This window comes from Purpureocillium takamizusanense, chromosome 1, assembly GCF_022605165.1.
Source record: "Purpureocillium takamizusanense chromosome 1, complete sequence".
Lineage (NCBI taxonomy): Eukaryota > Fungi > Ascomycota > Sordariomycetes > Hypocreales > Ophiocordycipitaceae > Purpureocillium > Purpureocillium takamizusanense.
Genome location: NC_063068.1, coordinates 960,663 through 979,247, shown reverse-complemented (window position 1 = coordinate 979,247; position 18,585 = coordinate 960,663). Strand labels below are relative to the sequence as shown.

At 59.6% G+C, this 18,585-nt stretch overlaps 8 protein-coding genes across 9 annotated transcripts; 5 read left to right on the top strand and 3 right to left on the bottom strand.

Moving 5' to 3' along the window:
- Window positions 1-467: 467 nt before the first annotated feature.
- On the top strand, window positions 468-1,470 carry JDV02_000322 (uncharacterized protein; the record flags this gene model as incomplete). Its single annotated transcript, XM_047981117.1, has 1 exon — window positions 468-1,470. The coding sequence occupies exon 1, from the start codon at window positions 667-669 to the stop codon at window positions 1,468-1,470; it is 804 nt and encodes a 267-aa protein (XP_047837075.1). The 5' UTR covers window positions 468-666.
- Window positions 1,471-2,894: 1,424 nt separating this feature from the next.
- On the top strand, window positions 2,895-5,975 carry JDV02_000321 (uncharacterized protein). Its single transcript, XM_047981116.1, has 2 exons — window positions 2,895-3,558; window positions 3,611-5,975. Exons 1-2 carry the CDS (start codon window positions 3,509-3,511, stop codon window positions 5,661-5,663), a joined length of 2,103 nt encoding a protein of 700 aa, XP_047837074.1. The 5' UTR covers window positions 2,895-3,508; the 3' UTR covers window positions 5,664-5,975.
- A 470-nt stretch (window positions 5,976-6,445) lies between these two features.
- JDV02_000320 (uncharacterized protein) lies at window positions 6,446-8,931 on the top strand (the record flags this gene model as incomplete). Its single annotated transcript, XM_047981115.1, has 5 exons — window positions 6,446-6,691; window positions 6,757-7,541; window positions 7,625-8,012; window positions 8,103-8,394; window positions 8,491-8,931. Exons 1-5 carry the CDS (start codon window positions 6,507-6,509, stop codon window positions 8,929-8,931), a joined length of 2,091 nt encoding a protein of 696 aa, XP_047837073.1. The 5' UTR covers window positions 6,446-6,506.
- A 1,844-nt stretch (window positions 8,932-10,775) lies between these two features.
- Window positions 10,776-12,104, bottom strand: JDV02_000319 (uncharacterized protein; the record flags this gene model as incomplete). The annotated part of the gene is made up of 1 exon (XM_047981114.1): window positions 10,776-12,104. One exon carries the CDS (start codon window positions 12,102-12,104, stop codon window positions 10,776-10,778), a length of 1,329 nt encoding a protein of 442 aa, XP_047837072.1.
- A 396-nt stretch (window positions 12,105-12,500) lies between these two features.
- Window positions 12,501-14,366, top strand: JDV02_000318 (Pyruvate decarboxylase; the record flags this gene model as incomplete). Its single annotated transcript, XM_047981113.1, has 1 exon — window positions 12,501-14,366. One exon carries the CDS (start codon window positions 12,501-12,503, stop codon window positions 14,364-14,366), a length of 1,866 nt encoding a protein of 621 aa, XP_047837071.1.
- Window positions 14,367-14,430: 64 nt separating this feature from the next.
- JDV02_000317 (uncharacterized protein) lies at window positions 14,431-16,477 on the bottom strand. Its single transcript, XM_047981112.1, has 3 exons — window positions 15,668-16,477; window positions 15,282-15,582; window positions 14,431-15,223 (listed from the first exon to the last, which is right to left on the bottom strand). Exons 1-3 carry the CDS (start codon window positions 16,079-16,081, stop codon window positions 14,805-14,807), a joined length of 1,134 nt encoding a protein of 377 aa, XP_047837070.1. The 5' UTR covers window positions 16,082-16,477; the 3' UTR covers window positions 14,431-14,804.
- Window positions 16,478-16,583: 106 nt separating this feature from the next.
- JDV02_000316 (uncharacterized protein) lies at window positions 16,584-17,686 on the top strand. Of its 2 annotated transcripts, XM_047981110.1 has the most exons (2): window positions 16,584-16,847; window positions 16,900-17,686. In XM_047981110.1, the coding sequence occupies exons 1-2, from the start codon at window positions 16,641-16,643 to the stop codon at window positions 17,626-17,628; spliced, it is 936 nt and encodes a 311-aa protein (XP_047837068.1). In that variant the 5' UTR covers window positions 16,584-16,640; the 3' UTR covers window positions 17,629-17,686. The 2 variants fall into 2 exon arrangements, with proteins under 2 accessions (XP_047837068.1, XP_047837069.1); XM_047981111.1 differs by having other exon boundaries at window positions 16,584-17,686.
- Window positions 17,583-18,509, bottom strand: YSA1 (ADP-ribose diphosphatase). Its single transcript, XM_047981109.1, has 3 exons — window positions 18,381-18,509; window positions 18,280-18,314; window positions 17,583-18,218 (listed from the first exon to the last, which is right to left on the bottom strand). Exons 1-3 carry the CDS (start codon window positions 18,420-18,422, stop codon window positions 17,681-17,683), a joined length of 615 nt encoding a protein of 204 aa, XP_047837067.1. The 5' UTR covers window positions 18,423-18,509; the 3' UTR covers window positions 17,583-17,680.
- Window positions 18,510-18,585: the final 76 nt, after the last annotated feature.

The window sequence follows — 18,585 nt, the reverse complement described above, 5'->3', positions numbered from 1 at the left end:
TCAACGATCAAATTGCCCTGGCGTTGTATGAAAGCCTCAAGGCGGCGGGTGTGGCTTGCAGGCGAATACTACTATTCAGAAGCTCACCTTGGCCTCTGCTTTGAGCCTTTGGCATCTTCAACCAGATGACAGTGAATTGCGACCGGATGGGCCATGGGTTTATGTAGGCCAAACTCCCTCACTCACAACCAATTACCATCATGGGCCTTGAGAGTCCAAGTCTCATTGTGACTGTAGTAGCCGACGCAACGCCGCTCCCTACCCAAGCAGGCCTAGCAGGGTTGAAGGAGGCGCGACGGCGCGTTATAAGCAGCGCCAGCCGTGGCGGGGCCATGGCGCATCATGATTGCTCGAAGGAGCATCAACATTCCGTCTCTGCCCAGTGCCTGGCCGCATCCCATCGATGGGGGAATAAGACGTGCGCGCCATTTGGGAGTAGCTCGCCCGTTCGCCCTTTGTGGCACCTGTGCTCAGAGGGCCAAGGCTGAATGCCGCGGTCCGTGGGGTCTTAGACAGCCAGAGCCCCGTGGACATAAAGAGGAAGCCCTGGTGTCTTGCGGCTTTGCGCAAGTAACCTTGTCTCAAGTGCCGCGTGGCTCCAGTGTAGCTGTCCCGAGATCTGATAACAACTTTCGCATCGGCAGTTGGACGCTCGCAGCCGGCGCCATGGGCTTCAAGGACCTCTTCAAGTCCAGAGGCAAGCAGAAGTCGGCTTCGGATTCGGGCTCCTCAAAGGAGAGCCCTTTCTTGGAGCCAGCTCTAGCGCCAGGCACCTACGGCCAGTTCCCCCAAACTTTCGACTTCTACTTCCTCGGGCGCTCGCCTGACAAGAAGACGGACGCGTTCCTTCTCGCCGAGCGGGATGGGCAGCAAGGCCCGCTGCGTCCACTCAATGCTATCACCGTACACAAGGGTATGGTTAAGTTGCAAGATGTGCTGCACGCCGGTCCTACGCGCGACACGCAACCCATCGGACTCGCCGGCACCGAAAAGCTATTTCGATCCGCGTCTGTCATCGCCCTGCCGCCGCACGCAGGAGCCGCCGCGGGCAATCAAATCGTCCAGCTCGTCGACAATGGGGGCATCAAGTTTGAGAAATGGGCCTTCAGCGTTCCAGTTGGTGGTGCGGCTGAGGCCGAGCTCTTTGAATGGCGTAGCGACAACCTGGTGCGCCCGGAAAAGGACAGGCCATTTGAGCGTCGCCTGGTCCGCGTCAGCACCAGCGCGGACGGCCATGAGGACGTGGTAATGCGATGGGCAGACGACCCGGCGCCGGAGCGGGAGAGCAGGCTGGGCACAGTGCGGTTTGAGGGTGCGGGAGTGACTGGCCAACTGGGACCGTACTGCACGCTGGCGGCAGTAATGGCGCTGCTGCGAATTGTGCAGGTCAAGTCGGAGGCGCAAGTCGCGGCTGATGGCATGCTCCAGGCGGCGGGCAAACTGGCTGGGCTTGGATTGGGGTTTGCTTGAAAGTAAGTCGGCGGCAGTGGATGCTCGCGAGGAATGTTGAGGGGCCTTCTACAAAGAGTAGAATAGAAAATAACTACGCGATAGGTCGAGTGAGGATTTAAGCACCACAAGTGCCGGCATCTGCGTTTGTTATGGACCTGCCCACGCAACGTGTCGTATGTCAGTAGGACACCGGGTGCGGGCCGCGATGCTGATGTCGGTAGTGTGATGATTGAGGTCCCATGCCAGGCAAAGCTCTATACGGCCAGCTGCCAGCGGGTGGCCGGCGGCTCGCCCGCTACGGCACACCGACAATAGTCAACTCTCTGGACATACTATGCGAGGGTTATGCAGTGGGTGACCCACGGACGCCGTCTCAGGTGATTGTTGAGTGCAGCCCATGTCGATGTCGAGGCAAGAACACTCGGACTGTACGGAGTAGATGTCACGCGAATTCCCGCCCTGCCTGTGCGCGTGCGTGCACAAGTGGGTGTCGCGGCGGTGCGAGAAGCGGTCCGGTGCGCTTCAGGTGAGCGAGGCGTCGAATCACTCAACGTCCTTCGGGTGGCGTCGCGGTTGGGCGCGCGTGCCTGGGGCTCTGTGACGGGAGTTCCCCATTTGAATTGATGGGCTTGAAGGCTGGAAATTATCGACCACGAACGACCACGACCACCGGCGTGGGCTGTCGCCGGCCATGTTGGGGCCTCGAGAAATACCGGGCGACGTCGGGTGCTTGATGCAATCCGGTACTTCGGTCCGTCTCTCGCTCTCTTGTCTCCCGACAAGATCGTCGCTATCCAGCAGGCCGACAAGATGACAGGCTCAAACAAAAGTCGGCTGTAGTTAACAAGTCTGGGGTCGTGAGGTCCGTGCAGATCCTCATGGCCGCTGTTGTTTCTCATCTCCCTGGCGAGGTGTCAGCGACGGCTGCCCAAACGGGTTGCGCTCAGCAAGCCACCCCTGTCGAAGCGGGTCGGTGGTTCCTGGCTAACTGGTTAGCCCTGCAGGCGTTGGCAATGGTCAACGCCGAGCCATTCACCTGGTGGTGGTCACACCAGTGGTAGATTCGCTGGGGCCGCTGGGAAAAGGGGCGGGCGCAGGGGTGCCGCTGCTTGCGCTGGCAGGTGGCAGGTCCTGGTCAGGGGTTCGACGTTGCGCGAGGCAAAGTGAGGTAGTGAGTGGTCGCGGTGCGGGGGGATGATGGGATGGCGTCTGTGTGCTTGCCACCACGTCAAGGCCGCCCGCTACCCTCACGATGGTTTAGGTTGATGGATATTTCCCGCGCCGTTGATGCCTGGCTTAGCGGGTCATCGAGTTAACCGCTGCGCTCGCGCCTGCACAGGGGGTTTGTTAAGGACCCAGCGTAAGGAGCGAGCCTATGACCTAGGTCAGGGAAAGTACGATGCGTTAGGTGGGCTGATGGAGCACTTTCCTCCCCGGCCGGCCGACAGCTTGGCGGATGCAGCGTTTGCTGAATTATCCGCTCCTTCCTTCCACGCACCTCGTGTCGCCGCCCCTCTCCAGTCTTTCTTTGCCCTTTTCCCTTCCTGCGCGCAACGAAGCTTTTCTTTTCCCTTGTCTGTTTGATCCGTTTGACGTGTGCTTGCGACCGAGTCGCCCAAGCACGTCCGTTCCTTTCCAACGCCATTCATTCCCAGAGCCACGATCTCGCTCCGCGGACGAGGGGCCATCTCCAGGCGCAACCGAGCCCTTGCTCCCAGGAACAAGTCACAGCATCCACGACGGTTCTTGTCTGAACCGCAAAACCAACACACGCATACCACTCTCGCCTCGAACACTGGATGCGGCCACAACTGCTTTCCAGCAGCCGCATTTGACATGGTCACGGCCCTTTGAGCGGCGCCTCAACCGCGACTCGACAACCCCATCACCAGCCACACGCGCCATTGGCCGCGCTCACGAAAATCTTCAGACGTAGACCGCATGAGCAGTATCTACAGGCGGCCGTTTGCTCACCGCGAGCTATCTCGACCTATCGAGGCCCCCCGGTTGTAGTCAAAGCGATCCACCTACTGTAATCTAATTCCCACCCGCCACCATGGTCTCCTTCTTCGGCATCAGGCTTGGTGGGGACAAGAAAAAAACCCAGTACGCATGCCCTCGCCGCGACAAGGCGAATACCCAGCTGACACCGACATAGAAAGAACCTGGTTAAACAGCCGCCGCAGAAATGGAATCGCATTGATCAGAATACCCTGGGCCAGGGCCAGTACTTCGGCCCGAACCAAGCTGCTTCCCGGCCGCAGTTCCCGAATGCCTTGAGTCGACCGGGAACATCTCAGTCTACGGCCACGACACCGTCAAACTGGCGCGCCGTCTTCAGCAACCCCGCCATGTCCTCGTCCATGACGGACCTGGCCCCTCCTTCTATGGGCGCGCTGCGACATAACGCGTCCGAATCGAACCTGAGGACCAACTTTGCCGGCGGCAGCACCACAAGCTTGGCGCTGCCCGCCTCGTTGGGAGGAACCGGCGCGAGGCCCGGAACGCCAAGTCGTCCAACGACGAGCAAGGCCGAATGGGTGAACCCTCTCCACGTTCACTTCTGCAAGAGCACCTCAGATTCACGCCCTGGGACACCAGCCACCGCAGGGGCACCCCCCAAAAGCCCTCTAAGTCAATTCGAGTTCGACTGGAAACCAGCGCCTGTCCCAACTGAGCCCTCCATCGAGCTCGTGCCGGGAGTCCAGCAGGCTGAGCATCAGCCTACGGCTGAGCGACATGGCTACCCGTCACCTCCAGGATCAGACAGGGACTCTGACGGAGTTTTCTCCCCCGCCAATTCAAAACCGACCTCCGCGGCACTGAAATTGCAACCATCGACGAACAGCCGAAGCAAAGGTCCCAGCGCCTTGCGCAAAGTGGACCAAGTCACCACCTCGCTCCCCAGTCCCACGCCTTCGTCTCCCCTTGCAGGCGGCGATGACAAGCCGGATACACCCCTCATCCGTAACGTGCCCGCCAGACGCGACACGCTCGCTTTTCATCAGCCTCGAAGACTGAGTGTCAAGATGGAGTTTGACGACGAGAGACAGGAGAAGGCACGCAAAACACAGCACATTGAGGGGTTTCGAGGAAATTTTGCCGACTTTGATTTCGGCGCGAATGTGAAGCCTCCCAGTTCGGACATGTCCACAGCAGTCAGTACGGACACGAGCTGGGGTGAGAGACCCAGCTTTTCGACCGAGAGTACGCGCCCTCGGGAGAGGGTGCAATCTCCCAGCATTACTGACTCGCATTCTCAACGCTCAGTACGGTCCCCTGAGAGCCCGATGAGCCGGCCTTCGGTTTCAACCTCAGCATCGGCCATGTCATCGCACAATGGACGACCTGAGTCCCCCATCGTAAAGGCGCCGGCAGGAATGCCGCGTGAGATGCCACGGCGAATAGGACCTCCACCGGCGGCCGCTGGTGCTCATCGAGGTTCTGCGAATGCCTTCGGATGGACGAGCCCGCCTCGGGGGTTCAACTCACGCTTTGACGCGGCCAAGCAGACGCGCGCCCCTCCTCCCCGGCCCTTGTTTGCAACGCACAACCTGGCTTCGCATGACGACGCATCCACGAATGTGCGCAGTCCGTACGGGCCCCCTCCCGACCAGAACAACTATGTACGAAATGATATGGAACCCCCTCGCCGGCCGCGATCTCGGCCACCGTCGAGTCCCTTCTCTCGCCCTCCGATGGTCGGAGATTTTCCCAAGTCGAATGGCCTGCCGCGGGGGCGCCAGCCGGAGAGGCCTCGGAGCTCGGTCGACGACAATGACAACGGAGATGACTCGAGCGTATACGACGATGACCCTGCATGGCCGGAGTTTGATCCCGCATCGCCTCGCTATTCAGCAATGCCGGCGCCGCTCGCCACCCCGCGGAGCGATCCCACTCGATCGCCAGCCTTCCCGCCACGATTGCCCAGTCCGGTGTTCCCGTCCTTTGAAAACTCCATTTCCACCTCTGGCGACGATTTGGCCCGAAGCTTTGAGCTTCACTTTGATGCGCCACCAAGCGGGGGATTCATTCCTTCTGTAGAGCAGCGGCCGGGATCGAGGACAGGCGATGCCAGCCCCAAGCGGGTTGAGGCAAAGAAGGCGCCACCGCGGCCGGCCGTCATGACGCTCCCTTCCTCGTCGTCGGGCAAGGATCTCGGCGCCATGAGATCGCCAGTCGAGCCGCGTTTCCAAGGCGCATTCATATAGTTCGTTTTACTAGGGCGGAATTTTACGACCTATTTGGAGAAGGGACGAACGGAGGAATTTCAGGACATGGTTTGCTTCTGAGCTTGATGCTAGATGTCTGTCCTATTCTGAGAGTTGGGTTTGGCGCTGAGAGCCTCGCGCCGCTCGTTACAGTCGTATTTGGTGTGGAGTTGTAGATATCCAGGCGGTTCTATAGTGCCGGCGCCAGACACAGCGATTGTATATCGTTTACATTTCTACATCCAATCCATTTTCCAATGAAAGTCAAGTTGGATTGGCTCCAATACCAACTATATTGTACGGTTTCGAAGCTCTATGTACGGTTCATGCGATTCGAGTCCCAGTTTGACTTGCCGAGGACTCCTCTGTTGCTTGCGCAGGGCTGACTGCACAAAGGATTGGTGGAACTAGGGGTGGTGAGGCGGCTGGCTTGTAGGCTTCATTGCAGATTTTAGATTCCAGTCTGGCAAGGGACGGCTGGAAGAAAGAAGTGCAACCGAAGACCCCTAGTGTCTTGACTCTTGTCTGCTGTGCTCCCCACACACAGCCCCGCTACGCTTTTCTGGTGAACCGTCTTGGTGCGAGGGGTTCATGCAAAGGCCGAACCCCGCGTTTCGACGCCCACATGGTTGGACTAAAAAGAGCTGTTGCATGCCGAAAGACCGGCGAGATTCGGAGAGAGAGACAGAGAGATCGGCGAGAAGTGGGTCTTTTCACTCCGACACGGAGAGCAGCAACATCCCGCGCCGAGCCCCTATGCTCTCTCTGACAACTCGCGCACACTTTGTCGTACTCGGAGCGGACAAGGGGAAAACTGTACTCGGGGTGGACTCGTCGACGGCCATGACGTCTAGGCAACCTGCCTGCGAGCCATGTAGAAGGTCGAAGCTTGCGTGCGATCATGCCCGCCCCTCATGCTCCCGGTGCAGGCGGCAGAAGAAGGGCAGCGAATGCGTATACAGGGCCTCGCCGTTTCGGCGGAAGCAGCATTCGGTTGTCCTATCCCCATGTCGGACGCGATCTTCTCGGTAAGACAAACACTACCCCTCCTGTCATTGATTTGGTGTCGTGCGCCTTTGGCTCATTGTCTCAGCCGTGTCGTCGACGAGCCGTCCATCTCGCCGCAGGGCGGAAGCCCATCAGGGGAGCCCGCGCCGCCGTTAGTCCGTCAAAACAGCCGCTCCTATCCGAATCCCGGGTTCCTGGGACAGTCAAGTCACGTCTCCATCTTCAGCCAGATATTCTCGGACCAGGACCAGGATGGTGGCGGTTCCAATACGGCGACGAACAGCCATGCGCTGTCGTCGAGGCCTTCCCCACCACCGTCCATGTCCCTGGACGAGCATCCCCTGGCCAGGCAGGGAGCCGACATACTCAGGCAACTACTGGAAGAGTACGAGCTGCGAGCCATGGAATCTCTGGTGCTCTTCTGGCGGGCCGGGGGTGTCAACCTTGCCCTCGCGGAGCCGCTTGTGGAGCTCTGCGCGTCTCACGCCAACTACACCTCGCTGTCTACCCTCCAGGGACACGGGTGGCATCTGGCTCTCGCGTTGCGCCTCCTCGAAAATACTTACCGGCCACTGGAGAGCGACGAGAACTCCACCATGGCGGATTTTTCGTCTCAGTTCTTGAGGACGCGGACGCGCTGGGAAACGCTCGGCATATTCTTATCCGCCGTGCTGCGGGCCACGATGGACATACCGTGTTTCCCCTCGCTCTATACGACCGAAAGCGCCAAGCGCGGCTTTCGCAACGTCCTGATGCGGCTCATCACGTGTGCGCTCGACATTTGCCTGTCGCTGGACTGCCTCAACGACATACAGCTCATCTTTCAGTATGAGAACTTTATCATCCACTCCTTTATGAACGGCGACCAGAGTACGCATCCCGCCTTTCGTCTTCTTGTTACGCTTCTCAAACAACCCGACTGACTCCTTTTCCCCCCGTCTCTCCCTTTTCAGGTTACCATCTCTGGCGCAGGCTGGGTGACGTTATCTCGACGACGTTTGCGATCGGTTATCACGAGAGCGTGGAGAGCAGGCCGCATACGCCACCGTTCCTCGTGGAGCTGCGGAAGACGGCGTTCGCGCGCATATACTCGGCCGATAAGAACATTTCGCTGTTCCTCGGCAGGCCCCTGCGCATGAGCAAGCGCTTCTGCCAGTTTCAGATCCCAGACACCCCCCCACGGGGCCCAGACGGAACGAGCGCTGTCCATGAGTGGAACGAAGACTCGGCAATGAGCTACAGGGCCGAGACGCGCTGGTCAGCCCTGTGCGCCTCCATCAAGGAAGAGATAATGGAGCTCCTGTTCGATCGCAGCCGCGTCGACAGCCTAGCCAAAGTCAAGTAAGCCGCCCCCCCCCCATCCGCTGCCTTTTTTGCAAGTTCGATGCGCCCGTGTGCACACGGTCCTGACATTTCATGCACTGCTGTCAGCGCCCTCCAGGCAGTCGCAGATACCCAGTGGGCTGCCCTACCGGCCTCGTTTCGCGCATGGGACGCCGAGGGGCACAAGGCCGCCGAGAGCCCGTTTGCGCGTGACTTCATGATAAGCGTGCGGCTCAACCACCTCCACATCTGCTTCCTGCTCCGGCGCGTCCTGCTGAGCCGCGTGACGGAGCCCGATGGGTCCATCCTGGCGGTGGCTCAGGAGATGCTGCGGCTAGTCGTAGGGGCTATTCTGTTGCGCGACGAGCTTGCCAACTCTGGCACGACGCTTGGCTGGAAGGTAATCATCCGCCTCCCTTCAGTCCTCCTCTTCCTGATTCTATATACATGGACTGGACCAGAGCTGACTTGGGTGTTTTTTCTTTCTTTTTCAAAGATTGCACACTACGGGCTGCCTGCCGCCGGGATGATACTCGTAGCGGCGCTGGCAGCGCAGCCGGCCGTTCCCGAGTGCTTCCAAGAGTCGTATCCGAGGATCGTGCAGGACCTGAGCGTGCTGGGCGCCGAGCTTGAGCGGGGAACTATTGTGAAGCCCCAGGATCCCAATTACGCTCTTCTGTCCAAGGCCACGCAGGCGATCCACAAGTTCCTCGACTTTATACATGGCAGCAGTAGTAGCAGCGCCAGCACCGGCAGCAACGGACGGAGAGAACTGCACGCTGCACTGGCGCAGGTGCCGGGACCGGGACCGGTCGAGGACGTTTCGTGGTTTCCGCCGCAGCTGGGGCAGGATCTATGGGATTCTGAGATTGGCTTCTGGCAGGGGCTCGTTGAGCATCCCTCGTTGTTGAATCAATACCTCGCGTCGCCAGGTTAAAAAGAGCCGCCCACCTGCGGGCTGGTGTTGACTTCGTTACTCGGGTATGTCGCGGCGCGCTTTTGTTGAACGTGGCTGAGGTAGGTGCCCAAGAGGTGTCGAATCTTCATACATTGTTCTTTGTGAGCAAGCAACGTGTTTCGACACGGCACAAGAGCTCCGAAGCGGCAAGTATAAATTCCAGTATTATAGTGGCTCAGTTGTCCACGGAGTGGGACATGGATTCCACAACCATAGGCCTTGTCCCCCCCCCCCCCCCGTGCCGTCAGCAAATCGCCACAAGACCCGGGCCCGGTCATCAGCTATTGCCACTTCGATGGACATGGAGCTCCTGCTCAAACCACTGCCTGACCTTCTCAAAGGCGGTCCCTCCCATCAAGATAGAGCCGACGCGCCCCTGGAGACCCCAAGAGATTAGAAGTGACCCACGCCACTCACTCACAATGTGCCTCCAGCATTCCCTGCTTGAAACGACAGACGCTGAAAAGCTTCCCTGTACACTGTGGCATTTCCAGATAAGATGAGCAAAAGTGCCATGACGCAAAAAAGATGATAGCCATCCATGATGGACAAGGGCAGGCTGCATACCTGTTTGTCGCTTGCACAGTCCATCACATAAATCGCATCCGACGTCTTAAACTCAGCCGTCTCACCGTTGTCGGGACTCCAAACGAAATCGAAGGAAGCCACGCACTTTTGCGTCTTCTTGTCGCAGACCTTGTGACAACGTCTGGTCAGCATTGAACGTCTGGCTCTCTCTCTCTCCGCGCAACGAGCACAATTCTCCGCCGCGGTCAATGCTTGCTCACCCCTTCCCACCATCTCAAGGGCGGCGGATGGTATTTAGGAGGTATCAGGCGTTCGTGCACGCACGCGCGAGAAGAATCCATGGGGAGGAAGATGGGGCGTCTGGTGGTTCGGCCAAGAAGTTGTGCAGAACGGATCGTCCGTGGTCGACTTGGTGGAGGCACGGATGGAGATCGGACGTGCCAGCCTTATAGTTTTCAACTATCTGCCAAGCCGGGTGCCATGGTTGTACCTAATGGTTTGCTATAATAATTTGTCTCGAGAACAGCGAAGTGGGTATGTGTCAATGGCCGAGACTCAGGCAGCAACCAGGAGTCAGCAAAAAAGGTTGAATCGCACGGTTCAGACACGTAGCCTTGCCTGAAATGCACATTCTGTTAGTCAAGGGGTGGTCAATGTAAACACTTTCAGGGTCCAAATGGAGAACCACGTCATTGTTTGCATGAGAGCGGTATCGTATTCTGGTCGGCTGAACCATCTTTTACAATTTTTGACAACCAGGCCTCCGGGCGAGGTCAAATGTTGGCCACGCACGAGACGACGCGCTCGCTACATGAGTTGGCAAGACAGCGTGGCTAGCTCAAGGGACCAGACAGTTTCGGGATTGCGTCGAATACTAAATGTGTATGGGAGAGCCCCTGAACCGGTTGGCGTCTGAGCTTCATGTTCGAAGCCCTTCACAAGAAAGAAAAAAAACCAGAAAAAAGAGAGAGATAAGAGAGAATATCCGTGTATCCAACGCCGCGGCAACACGACTGCATGGGGCGAGAGGTCTAAGCGATCAAATGCAGCTTCTCTCTCGAGTTGCGACAGGCCTCTGCATCGTCAACTCCAACCACCACCAAGCTCAGACTTTACTGCTGCTGCAAATGTCTGAATCGCAGGAGCCAATTCTTCCAGTGCTGCCGCCGCAAACGTGAGGCGGAAGCACACGCGCGGCGGCTCTTGGTCTTTGTCCGTTCTCACGGAGAACCAGCTGCCTTTGCTCACCAGCACTCCGTTTTCCTTTGACTTTTGGTAGATTCTATCCTCGATTTCTAAACAGCGTTCCAGATGGTCCGATTTGGTCCTCGCGCGATGAAACTGCGGGCTATTTGCCCCGAGGTCGACCACCACCCACAGGAACATTCCCGACTCGGGCACGTCCCAGCTGCACGCCCCCGCGGGGAGGAGAAATCTCTCAAGCGCTCCGAGCGCCGCGTCCCGCCTTGTGCGATATTTCCGCGACAGGGAGGCCAGCCACGCGACGAAACCGTCGTGGACTGGTCCAGGAGCTTGTGCATCATGACCTGCGACGGCCCGCTGGGCGACAGGACGCTGGTCTCCGAGTAGGCGATGAACTTGTCCACGACTTGCGAGGAGCCGGTGACCCAGCCGCACCGGAGGCCCGGGGCGAGGATCTTGGAAGCGGTGTCCATGCGGAGCACGCGGCCGCTCACGTCCAGCGATAGATAGGATGGTGGCAGCTGTGCCATGTAGTCGTCTAGCTGCGGTATCCCTCGCGACTCGGAGCAATCACTGCCCATTTGAAGAAAGTAGTAGGGGTCATCCTCGATGATGTACAGATCATGCTTTTCAGCAATGTGATAGATTTGTCTCCTTCGAGCTGCGCTTTGCGTCGTGCCGGTCGGGTTTTGGCCGGTAGGAATCATGTAGAGGACAAACGGCTTGGGCCCCGCGGCGCAATCCCAGGCCCCGAGCTTCTGTTCGAGATCGCTCGGCACGAGGCCAAAGGCGTCCATCTTTATGCCGAGAGTCCCGAGTCCCTGACCCCGCATGGCCGCAATTGTGCCGGGATACGTGCTCTGCTCCACGAGGACTGTGTCGCCGCTGTTGCAGAACATCCGAAAGGCGATTTCTAGTGCGGAAGTGGTGCCGCAGGTGAGGCAGGTTTCCCAGTCGTCATAGGGCGGGTTATGTATCATCTCCACGTGCTCGGTGACGAATCTCAGCAGCTGCGGAGAGCCTGCAGAGTAGCCGTAGTTCATGGCCACGGAGAAATCGTACGCGGCTTCTCCCTTGGTGCAAGACATGGCTGATTGACCAGCCGCTGATGTACCGTTCAGGGGCACGTCGAGGCTTTCCAGGTGAATCGATGTCCATGGGTAGTACTCGGGTGTTGGACGGGCAGTCCCGAGGCTGATGAGCTTCGTCTGCTTGCTCCTGGAGGCGGACTTCAGAGGCGACGATTCGTGACGGGCGCTCTCGATACTGAAGCGGTGATTCCATCTCCGTGCCTTATTCTTGACCCCGGACTCCTTGGCCTTGAAGAAGGTTGAGGACGTGTACGGCGCTACGTCTGTAGGCAGAGGTTGGGCACAAGCCCGTCTCTTCCGAAATCGGGCAACGTGTTGAGACAGTGTCATGATGAATGAGAACCTAACCACATATAATGTCGAGCCCACCGAGAGTCGGCAAGATCGGACAGCAACCCCGGTGCCGACTGGGTGTGACTTGGAAACGAATGATCACAGCACAACTTTTTGATGATAATGTTACTTATTTATATGGAAATAGATGTGACAGTCTGATCGGAGTAATGTGTTAGTCGACCTTGTTGTCGGAGTGGGGGGGCCCGTAGAATCGGAGTATCGGAGTGATGCCCCCTCACCAACACCGGTCAGGGGGGGCCGGCACATCACATCACGAGAGGGCACATGTATTAAAGATCAGGGCCACCAACAAACACGAGCTGTTCTTCTCGATCCCCCCCCCTCTCTCCTGGAAACTGGCAAACCACACATCACATCTCGTAAACCATCATGGCGTCGACAATCCAGCTGGCCGACTACCTGTTCCTCCGCCTCCGCCAACTCGGCGTCGGCGCCATCCACGGCGTGCCGGGCGACTACAACCTCACTCTGCTGGACCACGTCGAGCCCTCGGGCCTGCGGTGGGTAGGCAACGCCAACGAGTTCAACGCCGGCTACGCGGCCGACGGGTACGCGCGCATCAAGGGCCTGGGCGCCCTCGTCACCACCTTTGGCGTCGGCGAGCTGTCCGCCATCAACGCCATCGCGGGCGCCTACACGGAGCGCGCCGCCGTCGTGCACATCGTCGGCACGCCCCCCCGCGCGGCGCAGGACTCGCGCCTCCTGATCCACCATACCTTCAACGACGGCGAGTACGGGCGCTTCGCGCAGATGCACGCGCACGTCACCGTCGCCCAGACGCGGCTCCGGGACCCGCGGATGGCCCCGCGGCAGATCGACGAGGTGCTGCGGCAGTGTCTTTTGTATAGTCGTCCGGTGTACATTGAGATGCCTGTTGACTTGGTGGCGGCGTTGGTGCCGGACGAGACGCTACGGGTGCCGTTGATTCGACATGAAGTAGAGGAGCTCGTAGCGGCCGACGACCTGATCCCGGGCCTAGACCAAGTCCTCGACGAAATCTTGCGTAGGATCGAGACTGCGAAACAGCCCGTCATTCTCGTCGATGGAGAGATACGCCCGATGGGCATCGTCGGCGAGGTGCAGCAAGTCGTCGACATGACGGGCTGGCCGACCTGGACGAGCACGTTTGGCAAAGGCCTGCTCAACGAGACGATCTCAAACTTCCACGGCGTCTACCAGGGCAGCTACGGCTCGCCTGCCGTACACGCTTTCGTGCAAGAGGCCGATCTGGTTCTGTTCTTCGGCCCTCACCTCAGCTCGACAAACACCTACGCCTTCTCTAGCATCCCACCCGCCGAAGCCACCATCTCCTTCACCGACACCGAGGTCAAGATGGGCGCCAAGACGTTCCGGGACGTGCCCGCCAGGGTAATTACCTCGCTGCTGGTGCAGAGGCTGGGCCATTCTTCTACTTCTTCTTCTTCGCTGCCAACGACGACGACGACGACGATGTGGAAGCGCTACGACCCGTATCCCGACTTGCCTCGCGACTACAGCCTCTCCCTGACGGATGGCTTTGTCGACGACACCGCCACCAGCCATCTCACCCAGGACAAGCTTTGGCGCGTGCTGGCCAACTTCCTCTGCCCTGGGGATATTGTGCTCGGCGAGACAGGCACGGCGGGCTACGGCGTCCGGGAGATGCCGCTGCCGCGCCACGTCCGCGTCTTCGCGCCCGTTACATGGCTCTCCATCGGTTACATGCTGCCGGGCGCGCAAGGGGCCGCTCTCGCGCAGCGCGAACTCGCCGAGGAGTCTTCATCCTCATCCTCGTCGTTGGAGTCGTCGGCGGCTGCGCGGTACTCTGGCCTGGGCGGCGTCGACGATGCCGCCCGCACGGTGCTCTTCATCGGAGACGGGAGCTTCCAGATGACGGCGCAGGAGCTCGCGACCATCATCCGTCTCCGCCTCAACGTCGTCATCTTCCTGATCAACAACGACGGCTACACCATCGAGCGGTGCATCCACGGGCGCCGGCAGGGGTACAACGACGTGTCGCCCTGGAGGTACCTACAAGCCCCCAGCTTCTTCGGCGCCGGGCAGGAGGAGGAGGAGGGAGGCGCTTACACGTGTCGGGCCAGCACGTGGGCTGAGCTGCGAGAGATCCTCAACGACGATAGAGTCGCCGATGGACGGGGGCTGAGGATGATTGAGCTCATGGTCGGGCGCGAGGATGCGCCGCAGGGGCTGCTGCGGGACTTGCTTGAAAAGCAGAAGGCGCGGAGTGAGTCGTGATATAGCATCGGGCATCACTGTCACACAAGGCAATGGGTTGCATGAGCGTCGCAGCCTGCTCTATCCATGTTTGGCTGGGTAACCTGGGTTGGTCAACTGCGTCAGGGTCACGGCTGTCGTGTATTCGTAAACCATTCTCAATGGATATCAGGACTGCAGCCGTGGCCGCGAGGCCAGACCAACTCTCTTGTCAATCTATTTCTCCAGATGCTGAAAAAGGCACCATAAATGCTGACAGGGCATTGACAGCCAGCCCTCTCTCAACATAGCATGAAGCTGTGCGTATACTGTACTTGCATGCTCTCCGGCATTCGTGGCATACTGTGACTAGATGCGTCAGGTAACTGCACCAGAGCATGGCAGGGCGGGTTATGTTGATCGTAACGAGCATTCTTTAGAGACGCAGAAACACAGTAACATGTGCGCAATCGCGCTCGCTCACACAGCCCAGTACAAGTCTATCTTGACCGACTCAACATTGTTCACCCACCCTGCGAACCTCGCCATGCCCCAGACCGTGACCACGTCGCCGAGCCTCAGGTCGCGCACGAACGCGCCGTCGCCGGTGGCCCGGCCGCGCCCCTGTTCCGCCAGGGCCTTGCCTGCGTCCGAGTCGGGCTTGGCATCGTCGAGGTACGACCACGTGACGACGTGGTCGTCGAACTCTCGCGCGGCGGTGCGGTTCTTTTGGATGACGAACGGGTCCTGGTGCAGCAGCGGATGGTCGTACGTGTAGTCATCATCCTCGGGGTTGCTCTTGATGGTCGGCTTGAGGGACCGCAGGCCGCACACCGGAAGCGGCATCGCCGTCGACTTGGGAGATTCGCGACGGACATCGTATGTGCATTTGGAGTCACCTATCAGGTCGATTTGGTCAGTATACCTGTGAAGCGTCCATCGAGCTTGTAGACTCACAGTCCTGGTCTGCGTCAAAACGCTCCAGGCCAGCCTCATACCACGTCCATGAGGCGTCAAACGTGCCCTGCGAGTCGGGTTGGCTGACCCAGCCCTGGTCCTTGCCACGGATGGAAAAGACAATCCTGCGGCACGGCCGGGCCAGCCTCGGGGTGGGATAGTTGGCCAGCCTCGCAAAGTACGCCGGCTCATGCTCCTTGGCGAGCGGCCGTGGTTTCGCCTCGTTGGTATCGTACGCGAGCTCCTCGACGAGGGCCTTGTCGGCCGCGATGCCCGTGAGGCCAAGCGGAAACGAGCGAAGCTGTTTGCATTGCAGTCACACGCGTCAGTCCGGCGCCTCCACGCACCAATGGGGAGGAAGATGCAACATGGATCCCGCCACTCACCAGAAACTTGGTTTCGACTTGGCTCGAGCTGCTTATGCGGAGGTGGTCCTGGTGCTCCGTCGTGAAGTTGATGGCGTTGGTCGAGTGCGCCCAGTACTCGGCGTAGTCGAAGATGGCGTCGACGAGGTCGGGCGGCAGGCGCTTGCTGCGGGCGAGCATAATGCGGGTGACGGCGATGTCGATGGGCGTGGGGTGGTAGCGGTCGTTGTTGGCGGGCGTCTTGTTGGCGGGCGAGGCGGGCAGGTCGTCGGCGCGGCGCTCGCCACCGCTGCCGTCGTCGTCGTCGCCTTGCTCGTCGTCATCGCCGTCGGGCCGGGGTCGCTCCATGCCCTGCAGCCGCCGGATGAGCAAGCTCGGGACAAAATGCCCCATGACGAAGGAGATGAAGAGGCCGAGGAGAAGCCAGAGGAGCATCGAGATGCCTCGATGCGGTGCGAACGAGGGGGGGAGTGGACGGCGGCGAGACGGTGCGGAATGCTCTACTGTACTTCGTACTTGTTAGGCAGGGCAGGGATGGAGTAGGCAGGAAGAAGAGAGGTGAGATAATGTAGTACACGTATGGTGAAGAGACGAAAAGAGGCGAGAAAGGCGCTCAGGCCGTGACGCGCGTTATCAGCATGACGAGGCGTCTCGAATAGGAAGCCCAGTCCATCGCCAGGTGAAGCACGGCCAGCCGCTGTTGACGTCAGTGGGGTTTGCCCCTCGAGCTGGGACGGCTGATACGCAGGATTCTATTACAGTGGGATGAATAAATGCCGATTAGTAGGCAGGGCAGTGGCGGCAGCTGGTAGGTGCAGGCGCGGAGGTGCTGTGTTGCGCTGGAGTGTAGTGGAGCATCGCCTCCGCAAGCCTCCTACTAAGAGTCTAAGACAACCTGCCTAGTACTAACCTAGGTTGGGAGGTTCACCCAGGCGCCCGTTGCGTCTGATCGCTGCAACTACCGTATACATACCGCGCCTCGGATGATCTGGTCATGATTCCCGTCATCAGAAGCGGTTGGTGCCGAAGCAAACAGACACGAACACCCAGCGCATATCCCGTCATCGCACAGTCAAATCGATCTTGTCACAGCACTCCACGCTCCCACACAATGAGCGCCTCAACCGCACTCGACACTCTGCCCATCTCCCTTCCAGAAGGGCTGGGCAGGGATGAGCTTCAATCCTTCAAGCCCTTCAAGGTGCCAAAAGTATTCCATAGATTATGGCAACCCCTCGCTGACCTTGCAACAGAGCTGGATAGAAACGCTCAACAACTCCCTCTCCCTTCAGTCCCAAAAGGCCCACCCCTTTCACGCAGACCCGTACGCGTTGCGCTCCGTGACCGTGCAGTCGTTCGACCGCTTTGGAGGCTCCCGCCTGGGCTTCATCAAGCTCTCGGCGACCGTCTCCAACTCCGCCTCAGAGACCCTCCCGGCGGCCGCCCTCCTGCGTGGCCCCAGCGTCGCCATGCTCGTGATGCTGGTCCCCGACGACCTTCCGGCGTCCTCGGACGAGCGCTATGCCGTCTTGACCGTGCAGCCGCGAGTCCCCGCGGGCAGCTTGAGCTTCGTTGAGCTGCCGGCCGGCATGGTTGATGACGCGGGAAGCTTCAAGGGCGCGGCCGCCAAGGAGATGGAGGAGGAGCTGGGCATCACAATCCACGAGGACGAGCTGGTGTGCCTGAGCGAGCTGGCGGCAATTCCAGAGGCGGATGGTATCAACGAAGGGCTTCCATCGGCAATGTACCCCAGCGCAGGAGGATGCGACGAGCACATCACCATATACAGCTACGAGCGACGAATCCCGCGACACCAACTGCGCGAATGGAGCGGACGTCTGACAGGGCTGCGCGATCACGGGGAGAAGATTACCCTCAAAGTCGTTCCAATGAAGGACCTGTGGTGGGAAGGGGCACGAGATGCCAAGGCACTTGCGGCGCTTGCGTTGTGGGAAGGGTTGCGGCGGGAGGGCAAGGTCTAGACGTCTATATTCTATCAAGATGTACCCACCGTTATGCTGGGTGGCGTACGGATCAGAGCTTCAACCTCTGCGCCATGAGAATCCCCTCGGCAAAGGTGCCGACTCGCGCGTCGATGGCGTATCCCTCGGCTTCGAGTCGCTTGCACTCGTTCCACAACGTGGCTAGCGGCACCGTGAAAACCTCGATAAACTCATTCTCCTCCAGCTCCGGCTTGAGGTTCTGGTTCTCGGGCAATGACATGTCGATGGTGACGTGGACCATGCGCAGGTTCGTGTTGCAGAAGCCCGGGTCGTTAAACATGACGGGCGACGACTCGGACACGACGCCGACATAGCCCGTCTCCTCGCGTAGCTCGCGGACTGCCGCCTGCTCGGGCGTCTCGCCAGCGTCAATGAGACCCGCAGGCACCTCGATAGCTACCTTGTTGATGGGCGGGCGAAACTGCTTCTGCAGGACGAGCTCTGGCCCGGTGGGCTTGTCGAGCACGGCGACGATGCCCACGCCATCAATGTCAGAGTCGGGGGGGCGGGAGAGGCGTTCTGACGACTCCCACGTGCGGGTCTGGCCCTTGGGGTCCTGATACGTGATCCTGGAGATGGGGAGGGTCAGCGGCTGGCGTCCGGGGGGAAGCCAACGGACGGCGGGCTCACTTGGTGAGCTTGACCCATCGGGCCTCGTCGTCGGGCTGCCATTTCACACGTTAGCGTGCGTGCCTTGTCGCGTGCGACGATGGGGACACGAGGCGGCGTACCAGCGGCCCTTGAGAGAGGACCTTGGCGTCTGTGAGGGACATGACGTGGATGATTGTATCTAGACGTACGGGCGTCACGGCGAGCGGGGTGGGAGAGCAGTGAAGCTGTCGAGCTCTAGCTGCTCGCGTGGATGAGCCTGACAGGAGCCAGGAAGTGGAGAAGGAACCATTGTTGTAGATATGATGGGGTAGCGGGGTCGCTCCT

Excerpts from the sequence above, each read along its gene's own strand:
- JDV02_000321 (XM_047981116.1), top strand. The coding sequence starts at position 3,509 with ATGGTCTCCTTCTTCGGCATCAGGCTTGGTGGGGACAAGAAAAAAACC. Across the intron at positions 3,559-3,610 it reads GGGGACAAGAAAAAAACCCA|AAAGAACCTGGTTAAACAGC; the intron begins GTACGCATGCCC and ends ACACCGACATAG.
- JDV02_000317 (XM_047981112.1), bottom strand. The coding sequence starts at position 16,081 with ATGCTCCTCTGGCTTCTCCTCGGCCTCTTCATCTCCTTCGTCATGGGG. Across the intron at positions 15,583-15,667 it reads AAGTCGAAACCAAGTTTCTG|CTTCGCTCGTTTCCGCTTGG; the intron begins GTGAGTGGCGGG and ends CAATGCAAACAG. Across the intron at positions 15,224-15,281 it reads TTTTGACGCAGACCAGGACT|GTGACTCCAAATGCACATAC; the intron begins GTGAGTCTACAA and ends TCGACCTGATAG.
- JDV02_000316 (XM_047981110.1), top strand. The coding sequence starts at position 16,641 with ATGATTCCCGTCATCAGAAGCGGTTGGTGCCGAAGCAAACAGACACGA. Across the intron at positions 16,848-16,899 it reads AATCCTTCAAGCCCTTCAAG|AGCTGGATAGAAACGCTCAA; the intron begins GTGCCAAAAGTA and ends ACCTTGCAACAG.
- YSA1 (XM_047981109.1), bottom strand. The coding sequence starts at position 18,422 with ATGTCCCTCACAGACGCCAAGGTCCTCTCTCAAGGGCCGCTG. Across the intron at positions 18,315-18,380 it reads TCCTCTCTCAAGGGCCGCTG|CCCGACGACGAGGCCCGATG; the intron begins GTACGCCGCCTC and ends GTGAAATGGCAG. Across the intron at positions 18,219-18,279 it reads CGATGGGTCAAGCTCACCAA|GATCACGTATCAGGACCCCA; the intron begins GTGAGCCCGCCG and ends CCCCATCTCCAG.